The sequence below is a fragment of the Chlamydotis macqueenii genome, chromosome 4 (genome assembly GCF_036417535.1).
Source record: "Chlamydotis macqueenii isolate bChlMac1 chromosome 4, bChlMac1.mat, whole genome shotgun sequence".
Lineage (NCBI taxonomy): Eukaryota > Metazoa > Chordata > Aves > Otidiformes > Otididae > Chlamydotis > Chlamydotis macqueenii.
Genome location: NC_141559.1, coordinates 38,281,858 through 38,294,670, shown reverse-complemented (window position 1 = coordinate 38,294,670; position 12,813 = coordinate 38,281,858). Strand labels below are relative to the sequence as shown.

At 41.7% G+C, this 12,813-nt stretch overlaps 1 protein-coding gene across 1 annotated transcript in view; it reads left to right on the top strand.

Annotated features, from left to right (window-relative positions):
* The first annotated feature begins 9,065 nt into the window (after positions 1-9,065).
* Positions 9,066-12,813, top strand: part of PDGFC (platelet derived growth factor C) — a 132,579-nt gene continuing 128,831 nt past the window's right edge. Inside the window, exon 1 of the mRNA XM_086746932.1 lies at positions 9,066-9,550. Coding sequence (XP_086603058.1) covers positions 9,433-9,550 — 118 coding nt within the window. The 5' untranslated portion in view covers positions 9,066-9,432. The remainder of the gene's footprint in view (positions 9,551-12,813) is intronic.

Below are 12,813 nucleotides of genomic sequence, written 5' to 3'. Positions count from 1 at the left end.
TTCTGCTTTAGTATGACTTAGGTGGCCATGACCAGGTGTGACACTGAAAATAGAGCTTTCATTATTTCCTTCATGAAAAAAAAGATCAAAATCCATTCATCAGGCTCTAAACAGGACAGTTGAATTGAATACAGAGAATCCACTATTGAACTGTCTTTCTCACTGATTTCCAATTACATAAAGAACTGGCAGTCTTTCTTAGCTTTGTTTTTTATTTTTTTAATGAATATAATGGAATTAATATCACTCAGTTCAGCGCTTCACAGGACTGAACAGAAATGTGCTGAGCTACAGAGGATCAAGTCATATTTGCTTTATTTAGGCATGAACAGGCTTACTCATTCTATGTGTGTGATAGGACTCCTCGTGCAGAAGAGTTTTTAGGCTCTCATCCAATAGTGTAGTGGGCAGGATTAGGAATCTGATCCTACAAATCCATTTAGATTAGCACCCTTTGTGTAGATTAAGAATTATCACCTCAAAACTGGTTTACACTTTCAAAATATGTCCTTGCAATAACATTAATGTTTTGCATTGATTAAGGGCTTCTTCAGGTCCACCCCTATTCACACAATTCATTCTGGGCATTGCTGATGTGCTTTTTGAATGGGAGCCCAATCCTGGGAGGTGCTGACTTCCACGCAAAAAGATGCTGACAGCTTCAGCATCTTCAGCTCCTGGTTAAACTGGAGGTTATTGACAGTAACCAGCATGCTGAGAGAGTGCTAGGAAAAAGCAATAACATTTTTTGTGCCTACAAATCCATTCTAAATACCTAACTAGACGTAGATTATTGTCTAAGGAGAAAACAGTATTTTTTATAAATTTGAACATTAATAGAGTGGTATCCTTTTCAAAATGGATTGTGACAGAGCACAACATATAACGGTATCAGAAACATAATATGAAATAAGTACTTCAAAGACCTACTGTCAACCTGAACACGTTTTATGGGATGATCTGTGATCCAGATGGTAGTGAAGCTGAAGTTCTTGTTTTTTCACAGTGCTGTGGGAACGAGGTACTGTGATTTGATGCCAGGGTTTGATCAATAAAGAAAAACGTTGGCAATACTTTGGAATATTGTGCATTCTTAACTGGATGACGTGAACTCCAGTGATTAATAGTGGGATAGCTTTGAAAAGTTACTGGAAAAAATTTTAAAATTATTTTCCTTTGTAGTATATTTCCATTCAGTGGATTGGCAAGGAAATAACAATGAGAATTTACTGGTATGAATAATGTATCCTTCATACATTCTTCATACTCTTGTCCAACTGGCAGTCCTTGATTCCCTTAAGTTTTAAGTTTGCTGCAGCATTACCTGGATTTCCAGATATAAAAAGTAATGTATTATTTGAAATATTAATACTAAAGTAGACTTTCATCTATGTCCTTCTGCAGTGCATCTAAATGATCATTTAACTGCTCTTCAGTATCTCAGATTATTCTAATGTATTTATAATCTGCAGAAATTCTACCTTTTATTTATGTAGAAAGAGGTAGAAAGAATTTGGTAGAATTAAGCTCCTAAGCCTTTGGCAATAACATTTTTTCTCATGAAAAAAATTGTGTAGAATCTATACCTGCTTTTAAGACATATTAAGGATGAAGGGATTAAATGAGGTCTATTTAAGAATTCTAAAAATATAGAACTGTTGCCATCTACTAAGGTGACTTGATATTTTACAAGACTTTTCCTATTTCTGAGTTTGGAAAAATGGATGGGAGGAAGGCCTCCATGTTCCATCTTGAACCTTATTTCTGCCAAAATAATTCAGATAGTTCTGTGAATGAGGCAACTGATGAGAAACTCAGTGTTTATGATTTTCTATGCCTTCCATGCTGAAGCTTTTTTTCAAATTTCCAGAGTCCAGGTTTTAGAAAGTTATATTAACTATGTCATCAAATATGTGCATGCTGCCTTTTTTTTTTTTTCACATAAATTGCTCAAATTTGAGAAACTTGGAAAATTACAATTTGCACGTGATCAGTAAAGTCTTAAATTTTATAAATCATTTCATTAGAAGCTCTTCATCTCTTCTCTGGGAAGGCTCCAGATGACCTGAATAAAACTGGTGTGCTTCTGTAGATGATGCCAAGCCTAGATTGGGCCGAATCGTTAGTGTACGTTCTCTCCAGTTGACTCCATGCAATGTGAAACAGGGAAGCTGCCCCATTCAGAGGTAGAGACATTTTGTCAATAAGGAGATGTACGTACTGTAGATTAAGATAAAAGAGATCTGGGAAAAATGTCATATCATGTGCAATGATAGCCTGATTAAAGTTGTGGGAAAGTCTCATTCTGTGAGATGATAATGGGAAAAGAAAAAATGGTAAGTGAATCTGGACTGGAGACTGACAGGAAACAAAACAGGGCAAAGTACAAAGAGGAGACTATTCTGAGCGCTAGGGAGCATTGGAGGACCAGTTATGAAGGCAAGGAGGTGGATTAGGAAAGCCAGTACTTAATTCAAGTGTGGAGAGATAAGATTAGGAGGCCAAGACTTTAATTAAATGATTAGTGCAGTAGAAGCGGTAACTAATTAATTAAGAAAGGTGAAAGGGAGGAGGCGAAAGGTGAGGAAGACTAGGGAAGGGAGAGGACAAAGATGAATGAGAGGAAACGTATGGTGGTGAGTCAGGGTTAGCAGAGCAGATACTCCATACGTAGTAGAAGCACATTTGCTCCAGTGCCTCATCATTCCGGGGTGGTTGTGTCTGCTCTTCAGTTCCCGATTACTCCTCTACTCCTGTTAAATTTCTGGCATTCCTCTAACCTATGAATTTGCTTGCAATATCTTCTTAGATAGATTTTGTTAACCAATTTAACTGTAATCTCAGTTTAGCCCTAAGACAGTGCTCTTTGGAGCCTTGTGCTGTCAATATGATTCCTATTCTCTTCTGCTAGATTTGAACTTAAACAAAGGCTCATAGCTATGTAAGTGTCTCAGCATTACTCCTGCTCTGTGTGGACTGGGGTACAAGAAGACTAAAGCTGAAGTGTCACAGCTATATTAAAGAATCTAGTTCAATTAAGCATAGTTATGAGCCAAAGTTCTTAGTATCAGTAATATTCTTTAGTAAACATAATATACCTATGACATCAAAGTAAATCAAAAAATGTTTTTCTACTCCAAACTCAATAAATCTAAATATTCTGCTCGAATAGCTAATGTCACCAGTCTTGGTATCTCAGTTTGATAGACAGTCTGCATTCAGACTGTTAACTGCTAGGTGCATTGCAAATGTTGGCAGTGAAATTATGCTGCTGTCCCATAAATACCTGCAGTTGAATTTAATTTCTCTGAAGAACAGTTTCAAGGCCATTAGAATATTCATATACAAATAGCTTAGAAATACTTCAGCATGAAAATGAAAAAACAAAAATCTTTTAACACTGTAAGTGGTTTTTACCAGTGTATGAAATAATCTATTTGTGTCTATGTGTTTTGAATAATACAGCTTACCCTTAAATTTACTGAATCTGGATACAACTATCCAACTTTATAACTATGTGATATATACTGTTTTTTGGAATAGCAGTGGTTAGTAGTGCTTGGAAATACTAATCAAAATTTGTGTTCTGGTTGCAAACCTGTGTCTTGCCCTGCGCAGTGAAAGGGAGACAGGCAAGAAGACCAAATTCAATAGTTATTCAGAATCCAATAGTTATTTACAGTCAACATAGAGACATCTTATGCCATCTTCAGTAGTGATCATGACAGGATTTCGTGCGTGCTGATAGAACCTAAGACATTATTGATCAATAATTGCTGGCATCTGATTAAAAAGCAGCCAGAAATCTTACCTGGCTTCTGCCGTAACCAAAGTCATCATACATATAGTCATAAATAAACAAACGTTCAGGTGTACCTGAAGAAGCCTGTGATCTGGGCACAGTCCTTCATGCATCTACTCTAGAATGTTCTCAAGAGCACATGGCGTTTGAATACTTAGGGGCAGTAATTAAGTCCTAAAGGTCATAGGAGCATTCTGCTCTGAAAGCATAGAGGTGAAGAAAGCAAATGTCTTGAGAGAGTGTCCTCATACCCAGAACACTTCTACGTACCCCAGGGGAAAATGCTGACCAAGACTGGCTGCTGTTGCACTTATAGGTGTCAGCATAGTCCACAGTTAAGTTCAGCAAACAGGTTACAAGGCCTAAGTGACTTAGCTACATTCCACTTCTCATGTGTTGACTTTGGAAGCCCATCAAGACCCAAATGAGCTACCAGGTGCCAGAAGTGGGTGGCATTCTTTTAAATAGTTTGGGAGACCTCTAGTGGGCCTCCTTCCTTGACTCCTGTCCTAGCTCCCACAGCCTACCTAAAGCAAAGTTGCATTGGGATGTAGCTTGGGCTGTGTACGTGTATGTAGTTGATAAAAAAAAAATGGAGTTATTAAATGTGACTTCTCTAAAGCATTGCTTGTAAGTGGAAATCACACAAAAGTACAATCAGGACTTTAGTTCTCAAATGTTCGAGTCAAGTTGAAAAATTATTGTTAAGCTATGCAATGTTGAGCAGTACGTCGGTAGGCTTAGAAGTCTGTGTTTGAAGGTTTTTCTTTAGGTGTATGTGTAAGTCCCAAGTCTCATTTTAGGATTCGCAAAGTAGAAATGGCACTTTATTCAAAGTCGTGATTCAAGTGAAAAAAGTATGTTCAGAACTCCTCCTTTTCTGATTGTGTCTGTGCAGCCCACACTGTATAAGGATCAACTTAAATGAAGCCTCTTTGGACTTAACTCTTTTTCTTAGTTTTGAATGTAACATAGGAACGGGACCATAGATCTTCATCTTGTTTACAAAATCAGTAGGAATGGACAATAAGGCTGAAATACTCAAATGTAGCGCTACCTCATTTACAGGAGTACTTTCTAATGCAGGAATGATTTTCTGTTCAGTTCCATATGCAGCCTCTTCGCCTCACATTAGTAAGATTACAAGAGTCATCTTTATTTGTGCAAATGCCTCTTTTTCTATTGCTCTGTGATCACGAAAGCAGAATATTGCATTGTTGCTTTTCTAAAAGACAATTAGTTTTTTAATGCAATTTCTGTTTCCATATTTATCACTCATCCATAAAAGTTTTTGTACAAACATAATATTTAATAACTGTTTAAGACTTCTTTGCACAGTTAAAAATAACTCCATATTGTGAACATAAGTATTGTAATGTCAATCCTGTCATACCAGTAACTAATTCTTATGTAACTACACTGAAACCAGGAGCACCTTGCACAAAAGCAGACATTTGCCTGTGTGTTTGGATGAGTAGATACTTAAATTACATGCAAAATACTTTTTTTTCCCTCTAATATGATCTCACAATGATTATACAGGTACAGTCAGAATATATGGGAACATTAAAGTACATATGTATTAATTCTTTTTTTTTCTTCTGTTCATAACAGGAAGTGAAACAAGCCATGGGGAGAGAAGGAGATCAATCTTCTTTTCCTAACAGTGAGTCCTAATCTTGCAAAGGTATGTAAATGCCTAGCTCTAAGCCTTGTGAGATATTAATTTGATAGAAGTACTTGTGTTTGTGGAGCTACAAGTCTCCAGAAGCATTTCTCTTTTGTTGTACATCATGCCTAAAAATGGGTTTATATCTCGGCTTTTTCCTGTTTTCTCCCCAAATATTGTGTTCCTCACCTTATTCCTCCTCAGGAGAGAAATGCTTATCTCATTGCATACCTTGGGGAAGGGGGGAGGGGGCAAAAGTCTTTCTGAAGACAGCATATAGGAAAATGAAACAGTATGCTTCCTTGCAGAACTTCCTTGGGATATCTAGATCCCCCTGAAGTCAGTCAAGATCTCTTGGTATTAGTTCAAACCATAATGGCCAGTCTGTGAACACCTATGCATCTGGCCAACTCCAGCCCACTTCCACAAGTAACTGTGGGGGATCTCTGCTGTTGTAAAGCAGTGAAGGGACAAGGGGCGGAGCGTGTGTAAACCATCCACCTCTGTCAGTGCTGTGACGAGGTCATTTTGACTTTGGTGTGGGGAATTCTTTGGTGTGAAGTTTGTGAAGATTGTGTGATGAATCTATGCTTTAATGGTAACTCTTTAAGTTAAAAATTATAGAAGAGAAAACCTTTTCATTTCAATTATATTTGTAGTTCAGGTGTACAACGGCTATACCCCATCACAGTAAGTCCCTGGAGTCCTAACAGGCCAAATTTCCATTGCCTTCCCTGGTGGCTAGGTCTCAATAACAATCAGTTCCTGTGGGATAATCCAGATAATTCAAATTTTATTCAGGAGCAAGAAAAACTTCTTCAAAAAGTTCTAAATGAGGATGATGAAAAAGAGTCATAAAACAATCTGAAAATGTGTCAGATCAGCATGGCTGTTCTGTAGAGCAAAGTCAGCATCTCAAACTATTTGACGATGACAATTAACAGAGAAATGTCTGTTGCAATATTTAAATTAAAAAATACTTGATACACAAATTTAAAGACTGTATTACAAAACTTTTGGCAAAAAAAAAGTCTTTGCTGCACCATCAAAAAGACTACATAGTGTAAGTCATTGTGAGATGGCACACAGCATGGTGACTGATACAAAAGACAGAGAAGCGCAATTCTCCACATGAAGAAAAGTTAGGAATACAAAGCTTTGTGTAGTTAAAAATATTTATGATGAATGTAGAAAAGAGTGTGAACATTGTGGCAGCAAAATATGGATGAGTCTTAATGATATCCAGAGAAATCTGTACGGGACACTGGAGTCACCAGAACTTAGATGTATCAGCATCGTGGTCCCCAGTGAAATTCAGTATCAGCAATGCAATGTGCACTGGCAGGAACAATCTGAACCACACATACATTAGTTTGTCATAATTATCTAACCAGTCAGAGGATTTTTTTTTAGTGTTAATACTTCTGTGGATCATTGTATGAGTAGATCCAGTAAAAAGATAAAGGCATGCCTAAGAAATACTTTATGCCATAAAACATTCTGTCTTCACTAGATATGTTAAGATTAGGCCTTTGCTTGGAATGTCATGTTCTGTTTTTCTGTCACCCCAAATAAAACTTAAGAAAAATAGATGGGACTCAGAAAATCTTAGAGCTATAGGGATACTCAGATGAAAAATGTAGTAAAAATGCCTAGCTGCGAAGGGATGTGATAGGGCTGCAACACAGAAAATGAACAGGGTAGAGAAGTGAAGTCATTTATATTTACCTATTTTCATAATTCAAATGCCTAGGTATACTTGATGAAGCTGGAGAGCAATAATGTTTAAAAACTCCATAGATAGCTGGTGATAAATGCTTAGCATGAATTTCAGAGAAGATTGGACATTTATAAGGATAGGAATCACTGCACACAATATTTTGGGTGAGATCAACAACAAAAGCATTTTTGAAAAGAGGCAGAGCCTTAATTATAAAAAATATACCCTGATCTTTAATTCTAGGAGGTTTAGAATGAAAGCTTCCTCCCCAGGCAGTGTTATTCCATATTCATCCACTATGCGGGTTCTTGCATTTTCCTTTGAAAAGCCAGAGCCAGGATGCCAGATGAAACACTGGTCTCATGCAGCCTGGATTTTGAAAGTTATGGGAGATGTCGCAGGCTTCACTCTTCATGTACACAGTGTGAGACATTAGGTCTCAGAGGGAACGAGTCCCACAAAATCCTCAGGCACCGAAGATTAAGTTACAGTGCAACACTTCATTTATTTGGTTAAAAAACCCCACTGCTTGTAGTCATCAAGGTAGAAGACCTGGAAAACAGGATATGTTATTTTAATTTCCATTTTAAAATGACTATAGTGAAACCTGAAAAATAATAATGAATAATGATAACAATAATAAAAGTAACTACACAGTCTGTGTTGTGCAGTACATTTCTTTCTTCATACTCTGTTAAGGGAAGGGTTGCTATTTCCAGTATGCTCCAAGTCTGCCTTCCAGAAGACAGCGCAGCTTGGCTGGACGGCTTTCAGTTGCTACCAGAAATATGTCACTTATTAGGAGCAGAGGGGATGTTTATCACTGTCTCAAGGGTTACTTTGGCTGAGGTGAAGAAACAGCTCGGTTATACAGTGGAAAGAGCTGGGTCAAAGGATAAGAAGTTTATATAGACTCTGGCAGTGCAGACTCGGTTTCTCTCTCATGTATCTTGCACAGATGGTGAGTTAGACCTATACAGGTCTTCCCCTCCATCCTCAAAAACCACCTCAGAGCTATGGGGGCTGAAGTCACCATTAAGAACTGCTCCTTTTGCCCTCCCGGCATCTAGTTAGCGTTGCATCTTGTTGCCCAGACCCGTTACATAGTCACGGTTCAGATGAGAAATGCCAGCTCTAGCAAAGAAGCTTGGACACAGCAGCATCTTTATGGGTGCCAAATAAAATCAGTCCTCTTGGTCCCCACCAGCCTTAGCGGGGGGATATTCCATATCACAAATTCAGTTCTGTTTTTTTGGAGAATGAGCGGAAAACCTCTACTTGTCTGCTTTACGGATACCACCTTGCTGAGTACCACACAGGCATTTTGGCAAGAGAGAGGGTAAAAAGTTGAACCTGTTTCCCCTCTGTTTATGTGAAGGCGAGAGGTCTCATTTCAGGGTAAGCAAACCGGCCAGAAAAATAATCTGTGAGTCTTTTTAAAAATATGTCGGTGCAGCTCCCAGTATCGAGGGCACACTTCAGATGTTTGGCTGAGCGTCAAATTTTCAAGCGCCAAAACCAATTGCTGTTAGAGCAGCACACTGGTAAGTCAGTACAGGGCAGAAATTGGGCCTGGGGGGGGGGGGGGGGGGAACCCCCTTTTGTAGGGCAACCGGGGGCTGGGGCGGGCGGGACGCGGGTTTGCCTCGGCCCCCCCACGCCCCGCGGGGAGGGAGGTTCCCTCGGGGGCGTGGGGGGGCCGAGGCAAACCCGCGTCCCGCCCGCCTGGCAGCGCGGCCGCGGAGTTCAACGCGAGGAAGGTGTTGCTGTGGGTGCTCGGCCCGCCCCCGCCCTTCCTCCTTCTCCTCCTCCTCCTCCTCCTCCTTTTCCTCCCCCCCAAACCCCCGTCCGGTTGCCGGCTGACAGGTGCGCGCTCCTCCGCGGCAGCAAAGCGGCCCCCGTGCCCTCACCGGCCCCGGATTGTTTAGTCCTTGGGAAGCTGGTCTGGGTCCAGATTTTGCTTTGATCTTTATTTTTTTTTTTTAAGAGAAGGGAAGGAGAAAAAAAAAAAAAAAGGAAAGGAAAACAAAACCTGGAGACGCGGAAAAAGGGCTCTAGGAAAAACTTTTGGATGGGATTATGTGGAAACTACCCTGCTACTCTCCGCTGCCCGAGCAGGCTCAGTGCTGCCTTCTCCCCAGCGGCGCAGCCCGCGCCGGGCGCTGCTGAGAGACGCGCGGGCCTCGGTGCCGCCGCCCCGCCAGTGCCTGCAGTACCGGAGCCCCTCGCCCCGCCGGCCCAATGCTCCTCCTCGGGCTGCTCCTGCTGACATCTGCCCTGGCCGGCCGGAGGCAGGGAACCGCCGCCGAGTCCGACCTCAGCAGCAAATTCGCTTTCTCCGGCGCCAAGGAGCAGAACGGTAAGGAAACAGCCCGGTCCGGGGCGGGCGTCCGGAGCGGCGCGGAGGAGAGCGGAGCGGAGCTCACCGGCCTGCGGGGCTGCCCGGCGCCGCGGAGGGAGCGCGGCCCCACGCGGCTGTTTGGAGAGGGGTGGAGGTGGGGGGAAGGAAGCTCCGTGTCCAGGCCGGGGTGACCGGGGCTCGGCAGCCGGGTGTTAGCCCACCGCGTTGGGGAACGGGGCAGCGCCTGGGCGGGCGGCAGGGAGCCCAGCGGCGGCTCCCCGCCGCTCTGCGGGACGGGGTGCAAAATACCCCCCCACCTACCCCCAAAAAACACCACGCCAAAAAACCCAACAACGACCCACGCACCCTAAATGCTTAGCTCTGGGGGGGTGTGGTGGGAGGGTGGTTTTTTGTGTCTGTGCGCACATGAGTGGTATTTGGTACGGGCTGGAAACGAGCTAATCCTGCATAGGAAATGAGAATTACTTTCAACTTTCAAGTGTACCTGAAATGTTTAGAAAACTCTCAAATGCGAGTTCCCTTGGGCTGGGGCTGCGCAGAGCTGGAGAAAGGCTCCTTTCATACGGCGAGGGCAGCTTCGGGGTGTGTAATTTGCTTAGCCTCTGAACTCCATATGATTTACATTATTCAGATTTTTGAGTGCCCTTCCTCTTGATCTGCTATTGTGAAGTCATTTTAAAGAATATTTTACAAACTGAAATGTTATATACTGCATGAAACTACACTTTGTATAGAACACCTAAAATTAGGGTACGTTCATGGAACCACTGCTGCTTAACGTACGGGGCGGGGGGGGGGGTGTGTGTGAAAAATTTAGTACTTCGCATGTCAGCGAGTACGGGCTTTCTCCCTGGGCACGAACCAACACAAAAGGCCAAGCTGGGAGCTCTGAAAACTCCCAGGACTGTAATGAAATAAAGCAGAAAAGCAGATTCGAGGCTAATTCAATTCTCTCAACTTTGAACTTGGGACTCCCCAGATAAAAGTATTCAACGTCATATCTTTTAATAGAAAGCAAACTTTCAGAGACCTCTGCAAGTGCTCCGTGAACGGGTAGAGCATGCGGTGCAGTAGTGAATTTGGTGGAGGAGATTAATAATCCTGCTGCGGCCTGCTAAGGTGATGGCGTACGGCACCTGCGGGCTGCCGGAGCTGCTGATCAAAGAGCGGCATGGGGATCAATCGCTACTCAGAGCGACTGTGAAGGGCCGGAGGAAAGTGATCAAAAGGCTGGGAGACCCGGCTGTTCTGACAGGAAACCAATCAGACTTTGTGCGTGGTACAGGAAATTATCTGCTCTGTGTGAGGAAAGAAATCACTCACTCTCTACCCCTTCCCAGCTTACCTGGCATTTAGAGGCTTCAGGGCACCGGTTTGTGACAAAATGGACTTGGCGCTGATGTGCTAAAGTCTCGTGCTGTTGTGCTGCCTTCTGCTCAGTTTGCATGGTGTACATACGAAGCATATCGACACACAGAGAGTTACCATGGCTTTACTTTAACTCTGTCAGGACTGGAAAGAAAACCTGCTGTGCTGTCAGTCTGCCCTAAGCGGTTCATTAGAGGAGAACGCAGCTGGGCCCTGAAGGGCCACCAGGGTCCAGCAATTGTGGCGCGACAGTGAACTGTCAAAGGTAGATTGCGCGGCAGAGAAACAAAACTGGTGGAAGTAGGTGTGAGCATACGTGACAACGCAAACTAGATTCTGTTCACACACATCAGAAATGCAGCTGCCTTGGGTCAGGCTTCAACTAGTTTGCAATGCAATTTGGCATGCTCTAAGTTACAGTCACTATGTCTTACAAGAAATGCAAAGCCAGGACAGTTGTTTTGTGGTTTGTGTTCTTTTTTTTTTTTAAAAAAAAAAAAAAGTGCCCTGAAACTGTATTCAACAGTCCACGTTCTTGTAGCTTACTTGAAGATTGTTTTCTAGTTGTTCAACTGCAAAACTTGTTTTAAAAGTTACCATAAGTTTAGGTACAGCTGAGTACCCTGGCTTTTCTTAACTGATTTTAATTATTTGGGGGATCAGTAACACTGGTCAAACCAGTTCTTACTTGATTTAATTAGAGTGATTTTTACACTCTGCTGCAATCTAAAGATTGTGTAGCTTTTAGCTAGAGGCAGGTTAAAACTCCCTGGAGTATGAGAATGAGATATTGCTGTGCGCATGCCAAATAATCTTTGGTCAGGAGAGAGGGAGATTTTTCACTCACACAGCCTACAAATAAAAATTCTGTCCTCTACTTGTAAAACTGCTAAATGGCTGAGAAGTTTTGCGGTAGAATGGATTACTGTGTTACTCGGCTGCACACGTGGGTGGTGTAGCTATAGCTTCAAGGTGATACTGAAGATGTCTGTGACATGAGTGGGACTACTTGTGTTACAAAGGGTGAGCATGTGCTTAAGGATTTATTTATTCATTTATTAGCTAAGTTATTATTAACTTCAACGTCACAATTTGACTCGATTTATTTACTAAACAGACATAAGGAGTTCTCTTGTTTCTACTGCATAGTGAATGTCATTTTAGGTGGCAATTTCCTCGTGTAAATATTTCTTTGTAAATCAGATATTCTTAGAACACAGTATTTTCCTGCTCCCTCCTAGGAGTTCAGTGTGATGGTTGTTGTGGGGCCAGCATAGCTCCATTTGAAGCCACTTAAAACTACCTCCCTGTTTTTATTGGCCCTCTGTTATGGTCCGCTTTTCTTTAAGAACAGGTTTTATTTGTAAACTCTGCTTGACAGTAGCAGGTTTGTGTGATTTCCTTGAAAAATTTGTATTTATCTTTAATTTTTTTATTTGTAATTCAACTGAGTAAATATTCATCTGCAGGGTCAAAGAAGTTTATGCAAGAGTTTTCTGGAAACTGAAGTAGCAGTAAATGGTGCATGTAGTGATGGCTCCCATTGATCTGGATGGATTTCATTTCCACCATTCTTTTCATGTTGAAAAGCAGATTATGCTTTGAAAAGTTTTTCATACTTAGGTGGCTTTATCAGTTCTCTTGTGACTGTCTGATGTATTTATAATTGTTTTTCCATATTGAAGTAGAGAGTCAAGAAAAACTGATCACTCAGTTTCTTACGAGGAACAAAACTCAGTCTCTCACATATTGAATTTGAATACTTGGATGGTTTGCTTATTTCTTCTATTACAGTTCTTGCTACTTTTCCGTCTACGACTGACTGCTGCCTTTATGTAGCATCTTGATCCTGTTTCTGTATTTTCCGCAATGTCTGAAGGAGCTATTGGTGG